The 27,211-nt window shown below is 38.6% G+C and overlaps 1 protein-coding gene across 1 annotated transcript in view; it reads right to left on the bottom strand.

Annotated features, from left to right (window-relative positions):
* Window positions 1–642: 642 nt before the first annotated feature.
* Window positions 643–27,211, bottom strand: part of LOC133267154 (protein FAM13A-like) — a 67,197-nt gene continuing 40,628 nt past the window's right edge. The window contains exon 7 of the mRNA XM_061449224.1: window positions 643–814. Coding sequence (XP_061305208.1) covers window positions 790–814 — 25 coding nt within the window. The 3' untranslated portion in view covers window positions 643–789. The remainder of the gene's footprint in view (window positions 815–27,211) is intronic.

Below are 27,211 nucleotides of genomic sequence, written 5' to 3'. Positions count from 1 at the left end.
CAAATAAATGCAAGGATATTGTAAAAAAATAACACTCCTTCCCTGGAGCAGAGCATGTGTGGAGAATGTGTTTAGATAACGTTATCAATGGAGCGGCTTTGTTCTGTTTGTGGTGGTTTTTTTTAAATGTTGTTCATTCTTTTTTTGTTCAAGTTAATAGTGCAGGAATGCTGCAGGGTCATGTTCCTCCTTTTCCTAGTCTAATTATTTTAACAATGGAAAACAATAACAATATTAATTAGTATTGCATACAGGAAAGTTCTTAAGAGGAATTAACATCTTGTGAACATCAAAATTAAGGAAATCCAGAATTAGGAAGTTTCACACTTTGTGTTTTTTCATCTGAAGACAACCACAGAGAACTAGGCAGCTCAACCAGGAACAGATTTCACTTTCTAACAATCAAGAGTTTCCTTTTCTTTCTAAAACTGCAGATCTTGCTGCACAAACCGAATGTAATCATATAGATAGAGGCCATAAGCAAGTAAATTATGAACAAAACTTCCAAATTAAGCTTTCATAGCATTTTCCAATACAAAATTAAATGGAAAGGTGAATTTGAGCTAAACCACATTTTCAAAAAGTTGAATATTTGAAAGTAAACGGAAAAACAAGCAGAGAGCTGCTCGTACATTCAGAAAACATTATATCTTTCTCTTGGGTCTTTAGATGAGTGGAGCCAAAAAGTCTGGCTCTTGTTAAGTCCAGACAGAAGAAAGACATGCAAGTTATGTACAATTCCTGGCTGTGTCTTGGGAAGACAGCTGTTGTCATGTAGAGCAATATGGATTATGCTGAGTAATTTACTTGTTTTCTGAAAGCAAAAGGAAACAAACAAGAAAATATGCTTTTTACTCAGATTTCCCTTTGCAGAACTCTTCCTTACCACATGGAAATCTAATTGTATACCTTGCGTGCACATACATGCACGCACATATGCATGCACGCATGTCTAAAATGTTTGTTTCTTTCAAACATCAATTCACAGGGCCATAAACCGGAGAAAACTTCAGTATTGGCCTTTTTCCACATCTGTCTGCAGCAGTATAATTACTTAGGAGGTGCTGTGCAAATCTTGCTCGCTATCCTCCATGTAACTAGCACAGTAGTACATACTACCTTCTGTCACCTATAACTTCACCTTCCCAGCAGCAGAGAAGCCACAGTGCTATAAACCAAAACCTATACCAGTGTAGAAGTCACATATCAAAGCCAATTTACAGCAATTGCTGCTTAATATTAGAGTTTATTCTCAGTGATGTGTAGGCCACACCTCTTTAATTAGCATTATCAAAGAGCTCCATTGTCAGCAACTATGTGTTTAAAAAAGGCACCTAGCCTTCTCCCCAAGCATTTTCTGTGCACCACATGACAACCAGTGATTAGTCCTATTGATGCCTGAGGGACAGTTCAGGTAACATTAAAAACAGATGCACAATGAATACCCTCTAAGCCTCTTTCTAGTTTACAAACGTGTGTGTGTGTGTGTGTGTGTGTGTGTGTGTATTTTTACTCTCTGATTACAAGCAGAAAACACCAACATGCTCAGAGGGCTGGGCAGCTGTACTGGGGTCCATGCAAAGCTATGCTAGTTTACACCACCCAAAGACACTGTCCACAGTATCTATAGCCCAGTAGGGTTGTTCTTTTGATATGACGTGCCTGAATACTTTCTTGGTATATAGCCAGACCTTGCATATTTCTTTTCATAGCTTGCTTCCTACTTTCTATTTTTGTTGAAAGGCAGGAAAATCAAAACAGCACAGGCAGATTATGAAGTATTAACATAAAAACTAATCAAAGATATGATACGTAAAACTACACCATTATATGTTACTTAACTTCAACACAAGCTATTTTTCTATTTATGAATTTAGATGATATTCAGAGAATTCTGAATAGCCACTACTGCTTGCGTGACACCAAGAATGATGACTAAAATTCAGAAAGAGAATAGTAATAAATAAAAAAAATAGCTACAAAAGGACAAACTGTACTTTAACACATAATCATAGAATCATAGAATAGTTAGGGTTGGAAAGGTACTTAAGATCATCTAGTTTCAACTCCTCTGCCATGGACAGGGACACCACATACTAAAATATGTTGCCCAAGACAATAATAAATTAGCAGAACTAGTTCTCATTTGGAAACAAAAGAAAATACGGGCAGTGACACATAGATATTTAGGAGTGAATTTAGCTTTACACTGCATGACTCTGAATATTAAAAATATCTGAAAAACTAAAAATAAAATTGCTTATTGTGTCTGAAAAAACAAGGAATCTCCATTTGCACATATCAGATACAACTGTACAAGACAGGAGATCCCACTGAGAGTTTTTTAACCCCATTCACTGCAGTCGGTATCTTTACATATATGAATCTTGCTACTCCTTTGTCAAGTGTTTATTAATTTCAGGGTGTCCTGGGTTCAGCAGTAGCAGTCATTTTTCTCCTTCTTGGTAGCTGATGCAGTGCACTGTTTTGACTTTCGGCCTGAGAACAGAGCTGATAACAACAATGTTTTGGTTTGGCCAAGGACTTTGTGAGCCTCATGCTCTGCCAGGGAGGAGGGGAAGCCAGGAGGAAGCAGAGACAGGACACCTGACCCAAACTGACCAAAGGGGTATTCCATACCACAGCATGTCGTGCCCAGGATGTAACTGGGAGTTAGCCGGAAGGGCTGGGAGACTGCGGGGTTGGAGGAGGTATCGGTCGGTGCTTGGTCGGGCTGGGGGGGGCAAGTTATCAGTTGGCTGGTGGTGAGATGATGTATTCTCTTCCCTTGTTATTTCCTTTATCATTATTATTATTGGTGGTAGCAGCAGTGATTTGTGTTATACCTTAGTTACTAAACTGCTCTTATCTCAACCCATGGGAGTTGCATTCTTTTTGATTCTCTTCTCCGTCCCTCTGGTAGTAGGGGGAGGGAAAGAAGTGGGGGGAAGTGAGTGAACGAATTGCCTGACTCGGTTTAAACCACCACACAGGAGCTAGCAGGGTCAGAAGAAAAGTTCATGTCATTAAGTCAAAATTGATAAAATGTGTTTATTTACATTTTTTTTTCTGAACTTGCTTCATGCACCACATAAATATAAAACCAAGACACATACAAGTTCTGGAGCCCTCTGCAAGCCATGGTAAAAGCCTATCAAGAAGTACATTTAGTTGACTTATTTCTGAATGTCTTCTCAGCATAATATTTATTACCAGCCATCTTACCTCTCATAGAGAGGAAAAGCTGTCCACACGGCGAGCAATTCTGGACAGGGAGAAAAGATAGAAAAGAATGTGATGGGTAAAAATAATGAAACTGATATTGGAGGAAATAATAGGAAGACATGAACAAACTCCAGAATAAATACAGCAATATAAGCAAACAATCACAAGGTAAAACACAATTGTGATAGGCAGCTGGGGGAGGTCCCTTTATTTCTAAGCATTAGCTCACCTATTTTTGTAGGGGTTTATGATGATGCAGTTGCTCATTCTCAATTCCAAAAAAAAAAAAAAAAAAGGCATGGTAATGAATCACATAACTTTTTTTCTGAGTTTTCCTGAATTTCTATTCACTATAATGAATAGTCAATGACATTTGAAACCCACTGATTCAGATCATTAACTTCTTCAATATCATGATACTTTGACATCAGAAAAGTCTCGTCAGTTATGATACATTCCCCTGCACTTGTATCTCACTGAAATGCCATGAAAAAGCCACTGAATACTGGCATCAACAGTCAGTGGTCAGCTCCTGCTCAGCATCTACCTTGCTGTTTTAATTTCTTCTCATAGCAAGTAGTTCTCCTCTATCTGGCTTCTATTTCTACCCAGGCTCATGATCTGTGCTAATGTCCTACCACCTACTATTTTAATGTACCAGAAGGACAATGCACAGATAGAAGTTTGTTCTTTTGAAGTTTGAGAAAACAATTAACTCAACACATTTTGTTGTTTTGTCTTTCCCAACAACCAAAATATATATATTTTTTTTTTTTCTTTTAGATTGAGGGAAAGACAGAGACATTCTCAGCAGATTGTGTCTTTCAACACAGTAAACCAGCCAGGTAAGGACAAAGCACTCCACACATTAAATAACACAATACTATTACATAAGATTCAGCTTCATGGCATAAGAGAACCCCACAGAAAATACAAATAAATGGTACAGAGATGTCTTATGTTCAAATTTACCTTCTTATTACTTAAAAGCATTTTCTTTTGCATAATGGTTGTTTGGGAAAGAGAGAAATGTGTGGCAGTCACCAAAACACAGAGAACAAAGGACCTAATTTCTTTATCATCAAGATAAGGAAATACCTACATAACTGCACACCATCTGTTCTCTTGGCATTTTACTCTCCTGCTGTGCCACGTGCACATGTGCAATTTTATCTTGTGAACTGGCTTGGTTCCTTTGCTGTGCAAGAAATATCCTGAGAAAGCAAAGAGCTAAAGCATGTTTGCAGAAATGCCCTGTACCAGAACCACAAGAACATCTCCATTGCTTAGGTAACAGGGTTTCTTGCCCCTCTTACCAAGAGCTGAGTTCTGATATAGCCAGACCACAGGTGATCTACCATCCATGGTCCACACAAAGGTCCTTACAGCAGCCCACGATTTTCATGGGACCAGGCTTTTTAACTCGTAAGGGGAGGTCCTCTACCAAGGGCCAGGACAAATCTCACCCAATGAGATTTTGCAAAAGACCTCTCTTCATCCTGACTTAGAATGTCTCACAGAGGTCTCTGGAATTAGTTGCGTAAATGGCTGAAGCACACAGAGAGGACAGCAGTCAGTCTTCCAGTTATAAAACTGTCGTGGTTTAAACCCAGCCAGCCAGCTCATTCACCCACTCCCCCCCCTTTTTACTCCCTCTTTCTTTCTTTCTTTCCTTCCCCATCCCCACCCCCCCACCCCCACCCCCCCACCCCCGCTCCCGGAGGGATGGGGAGGAGGATAGAAAGAATGCAACTCCCACGGGTTGGGACAAGAGCAGTACAGCAAACAATGTACAACACAAATCACCACCGCTACCACCAACGACAACAATAAGAGAAAATAACAAGGGAAGAGAATACAATACCACCCACCAAAAAATGAGTCTGACCCAGAAGCCTGTGTTCTTCTGGGTAACTCCCAGTTACCCCCCACCCCGGGCATGATGTGCTGTGGTATGGAATACCTCTTTGGCTAGTTTGGGTCAGGGGTCCCGTCTCTGCTTCCTCCCGGCTTCCCCTCCTCCCTGGCAGAGCATGAGGCTCACAAAGTCCTTGGTCAGGGTAAACATCACTTAGCAACAACCGAAAACATCGGTGTTATCAACACTGTTCTCAGGCTGAAAGTCAAAACACAGCACTGCACCAGCCACCAAGAAGGAGAAAAATTGACTGCTACTGCTGAACCCAGGACAAAAACACATTCCATGTTCTTTTTTGTTGTTGTTGTAGTTATTTGTTGGAATATGTTCTCATCCTAGGTTACCAACAGCTTTTAAGGCTCAAAAATAATTTAAAAGCCAAGATTTTCTCTGGGATGACCTTGGCCAGTTTAACAACTGATGACACTGAACATATGACCTCAGCTCACATAAATTTGGTCCCATTGAAAATTGTTTGTGACTCAAGTATTTCCTGTATAGATCTGCTGAAGAGAAACAGAAGCATATGGGAAAGACATTTCTGCAGGAAACAGCTTTACCACTTTGACATCTATTGCAATAGTTTTGTTACAAAAGGGCAATGAAAATTACTTTTCCCTTTTGAGACATTGAAATCCTTTGTTGCAAAGCACATTGAGGGCTCTTCATGACATCATCACATTTTCTAATTCAAGTTGTTTGTCCCCTGACCTCTTTGATAAAATAGAGAAAATCAGGTTTGATTTTACATTATTCAGCAGAGAAGTAAAAATACGAAAGATTTTTTTTATTCTAATAATATTTTTCATTTAGCAGTCATGCAACATCAATCAGCAAGATGCCAGTCACAGAAGAAAGCTGTTTTTCTAGGTGAGCTATCAATTTTTAGAGAGAATTAAAGTCACCAGAAAAATTCTCAAAAGCAGAGCTGGGAGAAAAAATAGAAATAGCCTGGAGAAGAGAAGGCTGCATGGAGACCTCGTAGCAGCCTTCCAGTATCTGAAGGGGGCCTATAGGGATGCTGGAGAAAGACTCTTCATTAGAAACTGTAGTGATAGGACAAGGGGTAATGGGTTAAAACTTAAACAGGGGAAGTTTAGGTTGGATATGAGAAGGAAATTATTTCCTGTTAGGGTGGTGAGGCACTGGAATAGGTTGCCCAGGGAGGTTGTGAATGCTCCATCCCTGGCAGTGTTCAAGACCAGGTTGGACGAAGCCTTGGGTGATATGGTTTAGCATAAGGTGTCCCTGCCCATGGCAGGGGGGTTGGAACTAGATGATCTTACGGTCCTTTCCAACCCTAACGATTCTATGATTCTATGATTCTATGAAATAATTCTTGATAGCGTGAGTGCAGTATCTTCTTTTGTTCTTTCTGTAAAGATTACAAAAAAACAACATCTTGCCTTTATATTAACAAAAATGCTGACAGTAGCTTTTAGAAAGAGCAATGAATACTGCAGTCTAAACGTGGGCATACTCAGGAATATTCAGAGCTACAGTAACTTCCTTCTCTTTGCTGATGCCTGAAGAAATACAGCCTACATTTTCTAACCCAAATCCAGGCTCTCAAACCCACATTTAAGCACCTACACAGTTTCAGACTTATTTTAAGTAGCCATCAAGATGCAAACATTTGGCCAATACATGTTATACCAATTTTGTTCCTAGAATGATGCTCATAGAGTCTCTGGGACTACTCCTAACACTACAGCTGTGTTGATGCATGCTCACCATAAATATAGAAGGAAAAAAACCCAGCACATCCAAACCCAGCTTCAACAGTTATTAAGCCATCAAATCAGTTACCACCTCAGGACATATTTGTGTTACGTGTCTCCTCCCTTGTTTTTTCTGTTCCTCACATCATCTTCATTCTGTTTAAGTACTCCAATGCTACTGTCTCAGGCACCTCACATGGCAAAAGGGCTAATATAAACCAAGACGACCATTAATATCTCCTACTAAACCCCACAGAAATGGTGCAAATCATGCATTGATAGTGAGATCCCTTACTTGTTTGTGTCTTTACTGGATTCAACACTTGACACATATTTCATTGCTTGTTTTATGCAAAAGCCATTCAAGTGTCTTGAAAGAATGAGCCAAATAATGACATTATAAACTACCCAACCCAAAAATCCATTCAGACAGGGCATCATGCAGAGTAGGAAAAAGCCATTCTCCAAAGCAGTAACAGTTCTTAATACAGTATTATTCATAGCTGTGTGGAGAAACAGCAAAACCAGATAACCTACAGCCACCAAGAAGTAAGCATGACTCAATTCGAGTGACTCATGGCTGTGACTAATCTGTTTAATAGCTCTCTTTTTAAAAAGTCAGCCTTTAAATAATTTCTGTGTGTTCTTTCTCAATTGCCTTGCATTCCATAATTTTAAAATTTACCAAAGCACAATCACAGTATAGGTCTAAGCAAATCACGATGATATGTAAATGCATCTTAAAACTTTAAATAAATCATGTAGTAAATAAGTGTTACGCAAGTGCATTTGTCTAAACTCCAGCGATCATTTCTTAGTTAAACATAAGGCAAATAAAACAATGCCAGATTGAAGGGGTGGAGGGCTGAGTCATCCCGCTATCAGGTGCCTGCACCCTGCTTGCAGGTGTTCTGCAGTTCATTGCTAAATAGCATTATAGTTTTGAGCAGTGAATTTCAAGCAGAATAAAAAAGTAGCCGACTCCTCTCTCAAAAGCAAATGCAGCTATGGCCAGGAACAGCAATGCTTTTAAGGAGATTTTCAGGAACAGTCATCTTCTGGCAAAGAGCATTTTGCATTTTTAAATCAATAGGGATTTGAAATTTATAAAAGAGAGGAAAGTTTACACTTCCTTCTTTATTAGCCCACTCTTCAATACAGGGCAAACATTGCTCCTTATATACCATCAAAATGAATCCTCGTTATTTAAAAACATCTTTAAAACCTTAATTACTGTTTGCATCTGTAACACGGAGTAGCCAAATGAATCTTGTTACTAGTTCATTTTTAGAAATAGTCATATGCCAAAGTGAAACAGCAAGTAAGCAGGAGAATAGAAACCGAATGAAACTTATTCTCCAAGCACATCCCCAAAGAAAGCTTTTGAATTTCAACCCTTACCACAGTGTCCTGTGCTTTTGAATTTCAACACTTACTACAAAGCCCCCAGTCAGCTTTTGCAGCAAACAATGTTCATATCCACAGTGTAGCCAGCACTAACTGGAAAGGCTGTGTAATCAGCTGAAAAGACACCCTGAAACTACCCATTATATGGTTCTGTGATTCATCTGCTATTCCATTCTATCATTTGGTGAACCTATAGAGGTACCACATTTCAAAATTACACTTACGTCTCATCTAAAACTACACATACAATAAATTATCCATGTATCATTTCTCAAGTCTCTAAGCAGGTTTATCTGACATTGCCACTAATGAAAAAGAGATTTAATGAGTTTTATTATTATTTATTACCCTCCTCTTAACTGTAGAAAATCCAGTTGCTTTCCCCAGGCAGTAACCAATGACATACTAAATTGATTCCATACTGTAGGGAGCATTTGATTGCTTGCTGTAGGCTAGTCAAGCGTCTCTGTCCTCTATCTGTGAGAAAATTTCAAGATAATTTGTCAGAAAATGTTTACTTCTGTGTGCTGATGAACTTGTAAATTTCCACTATCCCCACTTCCTCACTTCTTCACTTGTGCACTGTACACTTTTCAATAATTCTGAAGTTATTTCATATTCAAAAGTATGATAAACTGATAGCAATTAATGCAGCAGTCATTTTGATAAACCATACAATACACCTTCAGGAGTTTCATCTGATGAATCAAAGCTGTAGAGGCTCTGTAAATAATAAATATGCCAATGTACACATATCCAAGCTGTTACCCAAATACATTTTGGCTTACGGCAAAATAAAACTGTAAAACATTTCACTGGTTTACTTTCAGGAGGTGGTCATCTCATTTTCTGGGAAAAAAATACATTACAGAAAAATTACATTATGCAGAAACCATATTATGCAACCTACATTTCTTTTATTTTGTTTTTGGGTTGCCATCTGGTAATTCTAGCTGTGGAATCAAGCCCAGTGACTGCTCTTTAACCTTAGCACCCCAGACAGTTAGGATTCAATGTTCATGAAATAAATACACAGACAGAAACATATGGAACAAACAGGAAAACAAAATCTGAATTTCCCTTTTGTTTACATATTCATTAAACTGGACTGCTGCAAGTGCAAATGATCAGTTGGTTGCATAAGTATGCATGCAATACTTGTGTGAAAACATGATAAAAGTAATGCAAATTATATGGAAACTGACTTTTTTCGTATGTGCCGATTTTGATCTTCTGGCAGTTGACTTATACTGTGGGGTTTAGAATATTCTTTTCCCTACAGTTGAGTTTGAAACAACTACAAATAATTACAGCACTGACTGATAAGAACTTGGATTGAAATTAAAACTAGAATGAACATGAAATGAAAAAGAGGTATATTTGTGTACCCGTTTTCGCTGCAGAATGTGATAAAAGCTTTGACTTAAAAAAAAAGTTTTCATTTATTAACAGAATTGTATGAATGGGTTTTCATATACAAATACCTCAGACAAGTATAAGATTTATACTTTGATTTATATTTATATCAGCCACAGCCAGATTTACATTTTAATTCATTCTGTCCTCTTGCCAGCTCTAATTTGCAGATGTTGTGTATATAAGCCTTCACTCTAAAACAGAAGCAGAAATTCTGGCATGCTCAATGTTTGGAAGACATTCATATCTTCAATGATAGAGGCTAAACAGATAGGACAGATGGGCAGATGAGACTGGGGGACACAAATAAATTAGAACCTGATGTTACCTTTGTACTAATTTATTTGTAAGCTAGCATATTTTCAACAGTGCAGCTTAAAGAAGTCATTTTCTCTAGGTAGAATACTTCTGTCTAGTTGGATTCAAGCAGTTCACTAATAATTCTTAATGGGTTTATTTTTTTCTTTAAAAATGTTTGATTTTTGTCAAATGTTGATGCATAAAGTCAGAACATGCACAGCTAATTTAATACAGTGTCTAAGAGCAACCCTTGTATGGGTTTCTAGAGCTTAACTAAAACCACACTTGTTCAGAACTCCATCAGTTTAGTCATCACTGAAAAACTATGAAAAGAGAAGTGAGAAGTACCAACACAGTAACTATTTTTTATCAAAAATAAAACATTTTCATTTGCAGATTTCTTAGAGGAGAAAAAAAAAATAGTCTTATACACTGACTTAGAAAGAAAAAGTAAGGAAAGAAAAGCTTACCCTCTTCTCAGTCTCTCAGCCTCCTATCTTTCCCATAATTCATGCACAAATGGTACCGGGAACCACAGATCAATCTGTCTGCCCTGGACTGCAAGTATGAAATTTGGCTGTTCACCTCCAAATAGTTTGCCCCAAACTGTGGGCTACAGAGAATTAACCTCTGCTGATCTGCCCTGTTAAACTCTTCCAGTCTGTGCCATAACACAAGGGAGGGTGAGAGCTCTGTGCGCATCTCATGGTTGTCCACATGAATCCCATTCCCCGAACTTAAACGTTACAAAATAATTACTTGAGAGGTTAGGAGCTGAACTTGTCACCAAATGCAATCTGCGTAAACCTGCACTTTTTAGTCTGTACATTACTTTATTTACAAGGCACAGTAAAGCTATGACCAAATGTCCTGGGTTCAGCAGTAGCAGTCATTTTTCTCCTCCTTGGTAATTGGTAGCAGTGCTGCGTTTTGACTTTCGGCCTGGGAACAGAGCTGATAACAATGATGTTTTGGTCTGGCCAAGGACTTTGTGAGCCTCATGCTCTGCCAGGGAGGAGGGGAAGCCGGGAGGAAGCAGAGACTGGACACCTGACCCAAGCTAGCCAAAGAGGTATTCCATACCACAGCACGTCATGCCCAGGATGCAACTGGGAGTTACCTGGAAGGGCTAGGAGACTGGGGAGTTGGAGGAGGTATCAGTCTGTGCTTGGTCGGTCTAGGGGGGCAAGTTATCGGTCAGCTGGTGCTGAGGTGTTGTATTCTCTTCCCTTGTTATTTCCTTTATCATTATTATTACTGGTGGTAACAGTAAAGGTTTGTGTTATACCTTAGTTACTAAACTGCTCTTATCTCAACCCGTGGGAGTTGCATTCTTTCTGATTCTCCTTCTCATCCCTCCAGGAGCAGGGGGGAGGCCAAAAAGGGGGGGGGAGTGAGAGAGCGACTGCTTGATTTATGGCTGACTTTGTTTAAACCATGACACCAAATTATAAGTTGCTGAACAGAAACACAGGCAAGTCAACCACTGTCTAGAAATGACCTGAAATTGATTCAGACATCTTAACACTATGTCTCATTTGTGACATATGACAGCCAAGAGGAAAGAGTAGCTCAGGAGTTCAGGTGCCATTCCTGTTTTCTGAATACATTCTCACATATGACCATATTCAACAAATACGTTTGTCACTTGTTGGGAGGCATGTCAAAACTTGAGCTCCTGTCCTAGTCTTACCACACCAGTGATGCAAGTAGATGCTCTTCTAGAGGCTGAAGCAAAGATGTACCAATTATTTTCCACAGCAAACTTTTTTAGACAAAACAAAAGCCCAGTGCCTTTCAATAGAGATACTGCAAAGCAACCAATGCCCTCCCTCAGCCCACTACTGAGCAGATATTTATACAGTATTTTGCAGAGAAATCCTATATTATGGTTTGTCACCTGAATTCTTTTCTTTAGAGTACGGTGACATAGAAAGAAATAATGAGTCAAATTTACCAGTGTAATTGCATTGCCTCCAGTCAGTTCATTGCATGGGTAAAGAAAGGACTGTCACAGTAATAAGTATGTATATAGATGCATCCGGTATTACTTTCTAATATTCAACATTAAAGGCATCACAGATTTAAAACTGGCAGCAGAACTCAGATATTTCAGTAGTATTGGATTTAATATTCTTACCACGTACAAGAGTTTTCAGGACCAATAGAATTTTACAAGTAGTGATATTCATTAGAATACTAATGGCACTAAATTGCACCACAAAGAACAGTGTGCATAAAGCTGTTTTAAGGTCAAATCCAGCATACATTCATGGATGAAATAAAGGGGCCATAAAGTGAGAACCAGCTCAAGACAGAAGTTTAGTTTTGACTGACACAAATCAGAAGTGTTGGTTAATGAATTATTCCCAGTAAATGAGATATTTTCCCTTCCTGATCTAATGTAGGCATTTTCATTTCATCATATCAGATGGATGAATCACATGTGTCTTGATCTTCCCTCATGGAAAACCTTGACTCATCAGCTTGCTTATCCATGGATATAAATATTTTAACTGAATATTTGTTTACAAAATTCAGGTTTTTAACTGAAATAAGAACCAACATGCTCTGAAGTCACTTAATGTTACAGCAAGCTGTGCTCAACACGCCACCCCAGTGGGATGTGACAAGGGTGATATGATCTGTTGCTAGTTCTGTATGGCATCAAATCATCTGCAGGCTAACTAACACTGTGGTCAGGTACCCAGAGCTATACAGGACTTTGCATACAACACTTGCATCCCATATAGCTAGAGCAGAACTGTTGCTATGCCTTTTTGCCCCAGCGTGCCCAGGGTACTCCAGACTACCAGGTGCTGCAATGCAGACTTGTTTTGCCTGTCTAGATGTTCTTTGGGGAATTGATCCAACTAATTTATAGACACTACACTAAAGTACTTTCTATAGTGCTAGTGATGGGCTTCATTAATTTATTAAAACACAGATTTCATCCTGGATTTTTGATCTGTTAGTTTGACAAAATAACCAATGCTCAGAAAAACAATTTTCATCAAGCATACATTATTTTCTGCTAGGATACAATATATATTCTATATTCTATTCCAAATTACAGAAAGCCTCTGTGCAAAATAATGCTATATTATTCCCTCTGATACCTTTCTGTGCAATAAACAGTCCCAGACTCCTTGAATTATTCAGCATGATGTGTTTCAGGAACAGAATTTGCTCATATTTCTTTAAGTGAAATGTAGTTGGAAGGCAAATGTCTCTATTTAACCCATTCCTCAGTCAAGCAGAGCCTATTTAGTTAACTTCAAGTAAAAGAAAAGTATCTTTTCTTTTGGTCTTCACTTTCATATTTTAAACTAATCTAGGAGGTCTGAATCACCCTATTTTACCTTCAGTTCAAGCCTCATATATAAGCATATCACAAAAACTAAGGAACTGTGACGGATGACAAAAAAAACTGTGTAGTTGAAAATAAGGAGAGAGACAAATTAGTTAAGTGCTGGAGTAAATCACTCAGGGATGTTACTCAATAAGTTCATCTCTGGTGCAGAGATCAGGTTAGACAAATGTCTGTAAGTGGAGTTTACCTTGCCTTCAGGCAAAAGTATGGATTAGATGACCTCCTGAGGTTTTTTTCAGATCTGTGAGTCTACTGATATAGTAGCATTAATCACTGTCTGTCTTTGGAGTAGCCTTCATGGCCCTTGTAACTCTCAGAATGACACTCAAGAACTGCAGCTACTATAGCAACATCACAGAGCTACCTCACTTTCTTCTATAGGGCAAAACAGTGGCAATCAGTAATAGTACTGAGACTTGCTTTAACATATGCATTTTTTTTCTTAGTTTGACTGTATCTTGCCGGCTAAGACAAAGTATTTTAAAGCATTTCAAGCAACAGGCTTTCTAGTCATTTGGCAAAATCTTTATAAATCATCTGGCTAGAAGCAAAAAGCAATGTACTTCCAGGCTTCAAGGAGCTGTGAGTTTGAGAGCTGCTTGAAGAAAATGAGGACTAAGGGAAAGCCTTCTGCACCTGTAGGTTCATGGCACTGCCCCAACACCATCTGTGCAAAATCATGTGGGAAGGAATACTTTACCTATTCAACACATTAAACATTTTTCCTGTTCTGCTTCGGTACACTTATGCTTCTGTTCTTCTCAAAAGCCTACCACCATTCATAACAGCTACTACAAACTGAAAGAATGCTTTCCATTTTAAGGTTTTCTTAGTAGAAGCTTGTCCTGGGTTCAGCAGTAGCAGTCATTTTCTCTCCTTAGTAGCTGGTGCAGCTCTGTGGTTTTGACTTTTGGCCTGGGAACAGCACTGATAACACTGATGTTTTTAGTTACTGCTCAAATGTTTAGTCTGACCAAGGACTTTCTGAGTCTCATGCTCTGCCAGGGAGGAGGGGAAGCTGGGAGGAAGCAGAGACAGGACACCTGACCTAAACTGACCAAAGAGGTATTCCATACCACAGCAAGTCATGCCCAGGATGTATCAGAGTTACCCGGAAGGGCTAGTTCACTGCTGGTGTGGGGGCGAGGTATCAGTCTGCGGGTGGTGAGGTATTCTATTCTTTTCCCTTGTTATTTCCTTTATCATTATAATTATTAGTGGTAGCAGTAGTGGTTTGTGTTATACCTTAATTACTAAACTGTTCTTACCTCAACTCATCGGAGTCGCATTCTTTCGATTCTCCTTCCCATCCCTCTGAGAGTGGGGGGAAGAATGGGGGGGGGGGGTAGCTTAAAGGATGGTAATAACCACATGAAAGCCAGGCATCCATTTTTATCACCTCCTCACTGCCCAACATCTCCAGGCCAGAACAGTTTCTTTTTTGGCATCTGCAGGAGGCTTGTTTCAAGAACAAACAGTTCTGTGTGAGCAAGAAATTCAGAGATAGAGGCAGTATCTTTGTGAAGCAGGCAGACAGAAGTTGATACTGTTATCCTTGTGCATTGTGGAAAAAAAAAAATAACTGGGAAAGTTTTTAACTAAAACAATAATCTCTTACCATGAAACCATTCAATTATACCAAGTATGGCTTGAAACGTAATAGCTAAACCACAGGAGAAAGTATTTCCAGAGTTCAGGTTTTCTTCTTTCACTATATACCTCAACATAAAAGAGAGCTGATTTAACAGAAAAATAGCCTGACATATTGAGAGACATAAACAGGGAGCAATTCAGAAAGAAGAAAACAAGATTGTACTTGCATTTTATTCTTTTGGCTTTAAACAAGTGGCAGAAACATTATGAACTGTTATCACAGAGCAGTAGTGTCCTTTGTGTTATTACATTTTTTTCTCTGTAAGAGCTGAGTAGTCCCAAATGTTGAAGAAGGAAGAGGAGAGCACATGCTGCATTAAGGAAAGTTCTGCCATGTTTTAGAATAGGCAATGGAGGTCAAAGCAGCAGCTACTTTGTCAAAGTTACAGATGCAAAATTGATTGCAAAATTTGTGTTTCATTAACATAAATGTTATAAATGTTTTGTTAGTCCACACACATTCAATACTCAGGCCAATTGATTCCCAAGAATTTCAAAGCTTTCTGAAAAAAAAATAAAATTTTTTTGGCAGTGGATTTGGTTGCAAGATTGAAGTCCCTGTGATCTGTGATCAGTACCACAGACAGTCATTATTACTATAAAAGTAATAAAATTTAAAAATTACTTTGGGGTTATTTTTGCTCTTTTTGTAGTCAAAACTGTATTACTATTAACTACTCTGATTAAATTCCTCTACTTGTTATTTCAACGCACTAATTCTAATTAAAATCTTTGATTATGTTACAAATAATTTATGACCAAGGGCAATTTAACTACTATTATTGCAAAATCTGGAAAGACACAAGAATATTTGTTGTTCACAGTGCACAACTTGGTTTTCAGCAATACTTAAGATATCTCACATCTGAAGAACTGCGTACAAAGTAGAATATACACTTTTGAAATGGAACAAAAATGACATTCATAACAGATGCTAAAGCAAAGCAATTCTTTCAATAATATAGAATAAAATATCTAAAAGCAGAATGCAAAATGACAAACAGAAAAGTTCCTAAGAATCTGCAAGAAAATTACCAAAATTACTTTGCTATTCTGTAACTTCATCACAGTATCTTTGTCACCTTATTGGACAGAAAAAGAAAATAAAAAAAGAAAGATTCCGTTATATATATATATATATACACATATATGTATATGTGCACACACACATACACAGAGATACATTTATGTTATTTTTATGTATTCTCACTTTTTTGGTATTTCCATTTTTAACTCCGCTGATAAAGCAGAACTTCAGAGTTCTGCTTCATCAGTGTTCATCAGCAGAACTCCAGAGTTCTGCTCTGTTTAGTTATTACCTAACTGTTGATTAAATGCTCACCATGATCATGATCACCAGTAGGACCTGTGCTACAGTTTGAATAAAAAGCATTTCCGACTGAGTTTGGCATTGCTGAAGCATATAAGTGACTTCAGGATATAAAATGATGCAAGGGATGAGTACCTTTAGGATCAAAGAACTTCACAGCTGCTTGGTATAAAATTTCAGTAGCTCTTAAGAGAGCTAGAAGATCTAATCTATTGATGTATGATTGAGATCTTAGCTCCTAAATACCTATCGATGCCACTTTTTACAGTAATGCTTTGGAAAACTTTGAAAGAAATCACCTTTTAGAATCTGTCACCATGCACACTAGAACTCATCCTGAGAGCAAACACCCACATCAGCAGCACCAAACCCCTATGTTGCAGACTAAATAGCAGCGCCACCAGTATTTCTACTGGAAAGGTCAAGGGCATTGTGTATCAGTGGTCTCACTGCCCAGCTCACCTCCAGAAGGGTTCAAAGTGCTTCATTGCTCACTTTGAAGCATGGCAAAACTTTTCTTAACATAGCATGTGATGTTCTCCTTTTAGCATTTGGGAGTAATAGGCTTTTACAAACAGAAACAAAAATGTAATAACACAAATGAAATATACACTACTGTTCTGTTGTGACAGTTCATAATGTTTCAGCCAAGTGTTCAGTTTAAAACCGAAAGAAAAATATGCAAATACAATCTTGCTTTCTTCTCCTGCTTGACCAGCCTGATCTCCTTCTATGACAAGGTGACCCGCTTAGAGGATGAAGGAAAGGCTGTGAATGTTGTTTACCTGGACTTTAGTAAAGCCTTTGACACCATTTCCCACAGCATTCTCCTAGAAAAACTGGCTGCTCATGACTTGGGTGGATGTACTCATCACTAGACAAAAAACTGTCTAGATGACCAAACCCAAAGAGTAGTGGTGAATGGAGATAAATCTATTTGGTGGTCAGTCACAAGTGGTGCTCCCCAGGGCTCAGGACTGGAGCCAGTTCTGTTTAAAATCTTTATCAGTGATCTGGACTAGGGGATCAAGTGCACCCTCAGTAAATTTGCAGATGACACAAAGCTGAGTGGGAGTGTTGACAGTTTGAGGGTAGGAAGGCTCTGCAGAGGGTTCTGGAGATCGATGGGCTGAGGCCAGTTTTATGAGGTTCAAGGAGGCAGAGTGCCAGGTCCTGCACTTGGTCATGACCCCAGTGGAACACTACAAGCTTGGGGAAGAGGGGCTGGAAAGATGCTCAGTGGAAAAGGACCTGGGGGTGCTGATTGATAGCTGGCTAAATACAAGCCAGCAGTGTGCCCAGGTGGCCAAGAAGGCAAACGGCATTCTGGCCTGTATTAGAAATAGTGTGGCCAGTATGTCTAGGCAAGTGATTGTCCCACTGTATTCTGCACTGTTGAGGCTGCACCTCAAATACTATGTTCAGTTCTGAGCCCCTCACTACAAGAGAGACATTGAGGTGCTGGAGTATGTCCAAAGAAGGGCACTAAAGTTGGTGAAGCATCTAGAGAACAAAACTAATTCTGGAACTCCCAGAGTATCACAGATGTCTAAATCTATATCCAGAATTATGCAGATGGTAGTTTTCCCTATTTTCAAGTAATACCACAGTGCCTTTCCTTATAAGAAAACAAACAAAAGTATTTGAACTGCAGCAGTATTACCTTTTATGGTTTGGTGTTTTTTTCTATTCTTTGTTATTTTTTGTTTAAAAAAAGAACAAGTATTGACATCTTGAGTCCTTGTCCTGGAGTCAGTAATCTCTCTGGCTGGCCTAACGAAATCAGCCTTTACTTATATTTCACTGATAATTAGTGATAGACTTACTTGATGATCTTAAGGGCCTTTCCAACTCTAACTATGATTCTATGATTCTATACTTCTGATGCAAGAGCCTGTTAATAGTCATATTTGTACCAGAGACCATGAAACTTAATACTAGAAATAAATCATTTCTTTTTTTGTAGAGAAGAAAAATTAGTACTGTATTTAAAATGTGAAAACAGTCCAAGAAGTGTATCATTCTCCATTATTAGCAGCTTGAAGAAAGCGAATTTTTCATGCTTTAAGTGGAAACCAGAATGGTAACTGTTATACAATTACAGACTCACTGAAATTCCACTAGGAGTCATAACAATAAACAAAATAAAACAAATCTCTCTGCTAAGCAAACCTAACCTTGCTAAACTACTTTAGAAATTTTTTCTTCCTTGCAGTTTCTGAAAAATGATATTTTCTGAATTTGACCTTTACATATTCACTTTCTGGGCCTTAATTTCTATGTAAATACAGACATGAACACATGCAACACATCTATACCAATTCTAAGCACATTTTTTGGTAAATAGTTTGTTTTCCATGTGTTCTTTGTGCAAAAGTACCACCTACCGATACAACTTCCTATAGCAGTTAGGTCCTACTGTCTCTATGGAAAAAACTCTCCCATCCTATCACTGCCACTCTTTCGATTTTCTCGTTACTTCCCTGCACAGACTGCTGTATTTATGTGAGAAATACACCTAGTAAGACACTGATGTGTTCCAAAAACAACAGAAAAAGATCACAAAATGACAAAGAAAACTATCCCAAGATTAATTATTTATCGTTCAGTTTCAGCACTGGCAGCTCTTAGCACAACCAGCGTAGCTGTGATACTTCAATGCATCTGAAAAGCAGCCCATAACTAACCCTGGGTTTATGGACATATTTATCCTGGCTCGTCTGAAAGTGTTGACACCCTTAGTGTTATCAGCCTCCCATTCTTTTTTTTTATTTATTTGCAAGCTAGAATATAATTTTCATTTCTTGTCATGGGCCATCCATAGGCCAAATTAAGATTGCATCTGTTTTTCCTTTCTAAGCAAGACAGAAATACAATAATTGATAACAAATAATAAACATTTATTGAAATTGCATTAGCAGAAATTCAGAGAACACTGTGCATGGGTAAATCACCACCACTCATCAGCCTGTCTCAGTGAGGGGCACTTATTTTCTGAGTGTGTGGGCAGACACTGAGATGATTCTCATTAATACAGAGATTGGGGAGATGTATGGGGCATCTTTTGGAATCAAGTGTGATTTAACAGCCTACAATTGATAGCAGCGTGTCTGGAGACACCTATATCAGACATTCTTGCCCAACTCTGATATTACATGTCTATTTTTGAGAACCTGTTTTATTGCCTTTGTTTTAGATATCACTTTAGAAATTCTGAGCAGGTTTTAAACTCCTTAGAGGTTTGGAACAGTTCAGAAAGAAAGAGTCTTTGCTGGGGAAGAACCATGTCATGGTGAGATTATTTTTAGTTCTTGAGAAAACTAGACAAAATATTACAACAATCTGTATAGGAAATTGCCTAAAAATAGGCATATTCAGACTTTTTTCCCTTTGTCCTTTATGTTTCTCATATTAGTGACTGTCTCCCAGCAGAAACATACACTAAATGGAGCTCAGTCTCTGGGAACCAGGTAACATAACTCCTCAAAGCCTTGTCTCTAAAGTTTTTATTTCCTTTATTTTCCAACTGATTCAAAATACAACCAATAGAAGAACCGTTTCTCCCCCACCATCCCCTTGATCCTCCCTGATGGGCAATAGTCAGGAAGAATGACACTGATCCCAGCAGTAAAACATATGCGCTGCTTGCCCCTTAATACCTACATAAGTGGTTCATTAGTATTAATGGCATTTATGCATTTGTGCTTTAACAGGACAATTACTCACCCAAGAGTCTCATTGTGCACCATTTTCTGTACTCACTGAAGATAAGGTTGCACAGCTTTTGGCCATCAAGACTGTACTTATGGTGTAAATTGATATGCTGATCTCTTGAGGGATTAAAACACTGCCTGAAGTGTGAACTTGCAGTTACTCTTAATGGAGTTTGAACTTCAGCTGTTACTTCAGATTTACTATAAAATATGCCTTAAGCAATTAAACAACTATTTTAGGCTTCACTGAAAGCTGAAATATTATCTCCACCTTAACACAGAGAAGAAAAATCTTGAAAGACATTGAAGGCATTGATATATGTATAAATACTGAAATTTACCATAAAGAATGATGGTATAACATCATGATGCCAGAATTGATCAATGTTCAGAAATATCACCTCTCAAATTATGCAAGAAGACAATGGAACCGACTCAACCCTGATGAAACTGTTCCTTCCCTGTCAGCAGGAACACGTGAAAGAGTCTCTCTGTCAAAACGTTTTTGACCTGACTAAAAAGATTTTACAACAGAAAGAACACACAAAACAAGAAGCTGAATAGAGATATGGGTGTTTACATCTATCCTTGTGCTCTGTGTCATAATATGTAAGGGAGACTGTAGAAAGAGCCCACTCTCCTGCAGTAAAATAGAAACCTTTTGTGGAATCTTGAAATATCTGGTTATTGAGTAATAAAAAAATAAATAAATCACCCCATAAGAAATTAAAATTTTCCTGAACATCTTTGAAGCAGAAAGGGAGAAAAACACAAAGCAACAGTCAATAACCAGCTCAGGTGCCTGTGCTAAGGTAGTTCAAGCACCAGGTAGTTAATCCGGCTGTAATGAATATTCCAGTACCATTTTACATGACAGAAAACAGCATAAGCACCAAATGCTTAGTCAGTCTTAAACATCTATCTTAAAATTAAGCAAAAAAATGGCAGCCTTCTCATAAAACTTTATTTATATAGCTGTGGCTATTGTATAGTTAATTCTGGTGTCCTCAACATAAAAAGGACATGGAACTGTTGAAACAAGTCTAGAGGTCTAGAGGAGGGCCATGAGGATGATCAGGGGACTGGAGGACCTCCTATATGAAGACAGGCTGAGGAAGTTGGGGCTGTTCAGCCTGGAGAAGAGAAGGCTGCGTGAAGACCTCATAGAAGCCTTCCAGTATCTGAAGGGTCCTATAAGGATGCTGTGGAGGGACTCTTCATTAGGAACTGTAGTGACAGGACAAGGGGTAATGGGTTAAAACTTAAACAGGGGAAGTTTAGGTTGGATGTAAGAAGGAAATTCTTTCCTGTTAGGGTGGTGAGGCACTGGAATGGATTGCCCAGGGAGGTTGCGAATGCTCCACCCCTGACAGTGTTCAAGGCCAGGTTGGACAGAAGCCTTGGATGAGATGGTTTAGTGTGAGGTGTCCCTGCCCATGGCAGGGGGGATGGAACCAGATGATCTTAAGGTCTTTTCCAACCCTAACTATTCTATGAGTCTATGATTCACTTTAAGATAAGCATGAACTCCTCAGTCTGGTGATCAGGCAATAAAGGAGCTAATACTACTTTGCCAATTTAAAATTGAACTGGGAGAGATTTCTGTTAATAAAATAAACTGCATGGAAGTAATTAGCTTTCTCCAAAAGAAAATTTGCCACCTCGGAAATGTTGTCAGGGTGTTCCTTTCAAATTTAATAGTAGCTTTGTGAAGCAGGGCAAATTATGCTACTGGTACATGATGTTTGGCTTTTCACTTAACTGATATGAAGATATTTGTAATCTGACAGAAAAAGTCAATTTATACAGAAAAGTACAAAAACTTTAACTTTAGTTAAAAACTTTAGTATAAAGGTCTATAATTTGGTGATTTTCAAGTATTTCTGGAATATATTTCTAGCAATATTTCTAGCATAACTTCTGTGGGAACACGCAGCCACATCTGCTGTGGTTACCACTGCAACTGTAATACAGTAAGCAGATAAATCCAAGTTAAAATTTTAAACTAGTTAGCTCAACAAAAGGCACTTTCTACTTTGCCACAGGGAGGCCAGAGCTCAACATGGGCTCCTTTGCTCAGTATTTAATCAGCTCCTAACATGATCTCTTGATGACTTATGTGGATTTCTACAGCCACACTGATGCTAGTTCAGCTAATGAGTTAGCTTATCCAAAACTGTTCTTTTACCTAAATTATGCAGCAATCTCAGCTACAGACTGAAGTAGACAAGTAGACATGTAGAACAGAAATCTTTAGAACAAAAACCTTGTGCAAATCAAGCCACAGATGCACTCTATAAATATATAATAAATGTTTTGCTGCCTTTAAAGTGTATTTGGAAATGAAGGTCTTTCTGGCATAAGTCTGAGAAAAAGTGGTCAAAAAAGACTGAAACAGACAAAGTTATTTCAAAGAGAGAGAATGAAATGGAATGTTAATATAATATTTGTAAGAAACCCATATTTTCTTTGTGATGACTTCATAATATTTTCATTAACCTGCCTTGCACCTTTCAGCTCCACTGAAAAGAGACTAAACAAGCTGTCTGTCCCATATTAAATTGCAGGCCAAGGGTGGCTTCTCCCATCACAGAGCTTGTACTCAGTGAGTCCATACACCTGCTACACTCCTGGCTCATGCAACCCTTTCTTGACTACATTACAGCCTTGGCAGGAGCAAGGTGTAAATTTAGCCCCTGCCTGGCACCCCAGAGATACGTATCAGCATCACTGCAAAACTACACTGTATTCTCTCTATAGTTTCATAACACCTGAGACTGTATGCTTTAGATGGATATTATCCAGGAGTCCACCCACACTGTACTTGCACCATCTGCTTTCCCAGCACAGTCTTGTAAAATCTTCTGTGGTCTTTCTAGGTGCTCAGATGTAACCGGTCTGAGGTAAAATATTCTCAAAAAGCAACATTCTAGAAAATTTTCTAATTTACCATTTTAATAATATACAGGGCACCTTTCAGGTGCAGTCCTTGCACTTCTGAACAAATCTCTGAATAAAACGCACAAGAAAACAAGAAAGTATGATGCAAGCTATTCCCACAGGATACTATGGACAATGAAGAGATACATTTTTTTTTTAACAAATGAGAAAAATTGAAATACATTTATAGAAAATTGTTATTTAAAAAAATATACAAACAAGCCAACAAAATCCTAAACATTCTCATCAAATAATTAAGAAGAAATACAATATACAGAACTTAAAACACAACAGTGGAGAAGGGTATTCTAGCTACTGCACTGAAGACCTCCGCCAATTTGCTTCTCTTCAGGGCAGATGGTGAAGGAGTCATTGGTTTGATTTTCGCAAGGGAGGAGCATGGAAAAAAATGCAGTATTTCGGCACGTCAAGGGTTTTACTGAAAAGATACTTATCCATGAGAAAACATCTGCAGCATGCAGTTTTAATGAGATTGTTTATCTGTGTCACTGAATTACATTTTTAATCTGCAAATGGTAAAGGATGAAAGCTGACAATTATAAGGGCTGATCTAAAACTTTTTCTTTGATTTTTTTTTTTTTTTTTTTCTGAAGGAAGAATTAGTTTGCTGATGACACCAAGCTATGTGGTTCGGTTGATACACTGGAGGGAAGGAATGCCATCCAGAGGGACCTCAACACGCTTGTGAGGTGGGCTGATGCCAACCTCATGAAGTTTAACCATGCCAAGTGCAAGGTCCTACACCTGGGTTGGAGCAATCCCAGGCACAGCTACAGGCTGGGCAGAGAAGAGATTCAGAGCAGCCCTGCAGAGAAGGACTTGGGGGTGTTGGTCAATGAGAAAATGAACATGAGCCAGCTTCAGTGTGCACTCGCAGCCCAGAAAGCCAACCGTATACGGGGGTGCACCAGAAGGAGCGTGACCAGCAGGTCGAAGGAGGTGATCCTGCCCCTCTACTCTGCTCTTGTGAGACCTCACCTGGAGTACTGTGTGCAGTTCTGGTGTCCTCAACATACAAAGGACATGGAACTGTTGAAACAAGTCCAGAGGAGGGCCACAAGGATGATCAGGGGCCTGGAGGACCTCCTACATGAAGACAGGCTGAGAAAGTTGGGGCTGTTCAGCCTGGAGAAGAGAAGGCTGTGTGGAGACCTCATAGCAGCCTTCCAGTATCTGAAGGGGGCCTATAAGGATGCTGCGGAGGGACTCTTCGTCAGGGACTGTAGTGATAGGACAAGGGGTAATGGGTTAAAACTTAAACAAGGGAAGTTTAGATTGGGTATAAGGAAGAAGTTCTTTCCTGTTAGGGTGGTGAGGCACTGGAATGGGTTGCCCAGGAAAGTTGTGAATGCTCCATCCCTGGCAGTGTTCAAGGCCAGGTTGGACAGAGCCTTGAGTGGTATGGTTTAGTGTGAGGCATCCCTGCCCATGACAGGGGGGTTGGAACTAGATGATCTTAAGGTCCTTTCCAACCCTAACTATTCTATGATTCTAAGAATACATAGTCATAATGCAGTAAAAATAAACCTATGGTCTGAATTTGAGTCAGGGTATTGTCTTTCCTGTTACCAGTTTTTTATAGGGTCTCAAGTAACCAAGTTGGAAATGTAAGCAGCAGACTTCTCAGAGCTTTCTCTGAAAGACAACTAGCTTTTATCACGCTGAAATTAAAACCCAACAAGAGGATACCATAAATTTTTTGCTTCATGTAATTGTCGAAATAAAAAATATCTAACACATTTGTTTGAGCTCTCATTAAAAGATGTAAATGATTCACATATTGGTCTTCTCAAAGTTATAAAAGTATTTCTCAACATTATCAAACAGGTCAAATTAGATATCACAACTGATTTAAAAACAACATTTTAGCAGTGTGATTGGAGGCTTGCCTGCTTTTAATGTAATCAGCCCTCTTTTCATTTTAATATTCGAAGTCTTCCACCTGCAGGCTATTAGCTTTAGTGCTTTGCAGGAAAAGAGTCAAAAGAACTGATAAATAGGAAACGCCAGCCATTGTTACCAGCCAACAGAAATATCAGAGGTGACATGCGAAGTTAGCCAATATAAATTAATAATTATTTAATGAAATATAAGGCAAAATTGGAGGCTTTGTATAATGCTGGGGGCTTAGAAGTGCCTTCAAACTCTAAGTTCAGAATATTTCATTAAACTTGACAATTAATTAGTGTGCCTAATGATCCCCTCTCTGGCAATTGTCCTGAGAGAAATGATCAGGAACACATCTATCCTCTCTGGAAATGTTTTGCAATATGTTGCCATAAATAGCTAGAATTCCTGCTTTTCTGTGCAAAGAAGGGGTTTTCAGGTTTTTTTGCCATTACTCTCAATTACTAAATTACTCCAAAATAATTAAGAAGAATTCAACAACTAAAGGTTTGCGGTATCAAAGAAACCATCAAGGACTATCAGGGAACCTCTTTCCTAACCCACTGAATTTCTGTTTTCAGTAACAAAGCACGAGCTGATCCAGAGTTACATCAGAGACCAGTAGTCATGGAAAATAACATTACCACTGTTTTTTATGATGATTCATATCCTCTAATTTTCAAATTCTCTTGACAGTCTTGCTGTTCCACAAACAGCATTAATGTCACACTAGAAGAAATCTACAGATCTTTAGTACCATTTCTGAGACAGGTGTTCATAAAATTCATAATATATGATTTTCCAGACTCAGCCATTGTCAAAGCTATATCTGGAGGAGATAAAGTCAGTGGACAATACAGGTCTGAAATATTTCACAGAATAACAGACCACATAAAGTGCAAAACATTTGAGCATAATAATAGAACAAAAGTTAAAATATTCCATATTGACAGTGTTCATTTTTTGAAAAATTCTTTGCATACCACCATTCTCATGCAGTGTGAGTTACGAAAAACTGAAGATGTTGAAGCTAGGGTAGGAACCTAAGATAAACTCAATTATTTGCAGCGCTCTGCTCTTCAGCTTTGTTTCAGCAGCAAGTAAGATCAGCTCTGAGACACTTTCTTTCATACCTTTCCTGTGTGAAGAAAGATCTACTCATTAACTCCCTCTAAAGCTAAGGAACTGCCTCAAAAGCAGCGCCCAGTACTGGGCTGCATTTCCATAGCTGCTTTCACTGATAGGAATGGGGCACTCAGAACTAGGCATTCAGCTTTCTTCCCCCCTGTTCCTCATGCCTTTGTACTACTCATTAACACCAGAATGACCCTATCCCTGAATCCAAGAGCTGGTCCACAGATTGCCTGTAGTAATAGTACATGGAAAAAGAGTTGTCTGTTTATATATTTTGCTTTAATTACACTATCACTAGAGCACACAACAGCTACATGCTTTATTAAGCACTGACAAATTCTGTGGCAATTAGAAAGCCCAATTAGCAATTCTCACACCATGGGGACATTTTGTTTCATTCAGAAACAGTTAAAGAGAAAAATTTAGAAGAAAAAAAGGCTTAAAGTTATTTGAAGTTACAGACAGAAGAATCTATCTCTGTAATTTAGAGTATATTTAACACATGCTTAAAATCTGTTCTTCTCAACAAGGGCTCTGACTTGGGAGCATGCTTCTTGACTCACTTCTCCATCATTTTTTCCTCCCATTGACAGAGCCGTCTTATAGTTTCTTTGGGAAAAGTTTATCCCATAAGAAAAACTATCAAGAGCTAAAAGCAAATGCAACTTGAGCTTAGAAAGTTACATGCCACCATGAAACATTTCTGAATAGAAATACAACCAGCAGTTATACTGGTATAGCTAACACTCAAACAAGAGGCAGTTATCAATTATCTCAAGTTAGGAAACAAAATTGTCTTTATACCACAAAAGGGTTCCCTGTGGTGGTTTATATACCTTTCACTCATAAGGCATCTATTGCCCAAGGTGATCCTATTCAGTTCTCAGTCAGGATACATTACCAGATGGATCAGAAATGCAGCCCTGTTACTCCAGATCAGTTTAGAAAGGTGTGCAGGTATGCCAACATTGAAATGCTGCTGTTTGATATGAGAGACAGTCTGTGCAAGTTGGAAGTAAATCAGCCCAACCTCAGACTTGGGAGGAATTCTGAATTCTGTAGCTTAGTACTGTCCCTCGTGTAAACTGGACTGGGTTCTCTTTTTACAGAGACTACCCAAAACTCTTAAGTTAAACAAATTTTGTTTTCATAAGAAATCAACAGGGAAACAGT

This window comes from Pezoporus flaviventris, unplaced genomic scaffold, assembly GCF_033815535.1.
Source record: "Pezoporus flaviventris isolate CSIRO_AGI_PZ_B2104156 unplaced genomic scaffold, CSIRO_AGI_Pfla_v1 ptg000001l, whole genome shotgun sequence".
NCBI classification, from domain to species: Eukaryota; Metazoa; Chordata; class Aves; order Psittaciformes; family Psittacidae; genus Pezoporus; species Pezoporus flaviventris.
Note: the sequence above shows the minus strand (reverse complement) of the source record. Positions and strands in the feature narration are given on the sequence as shown.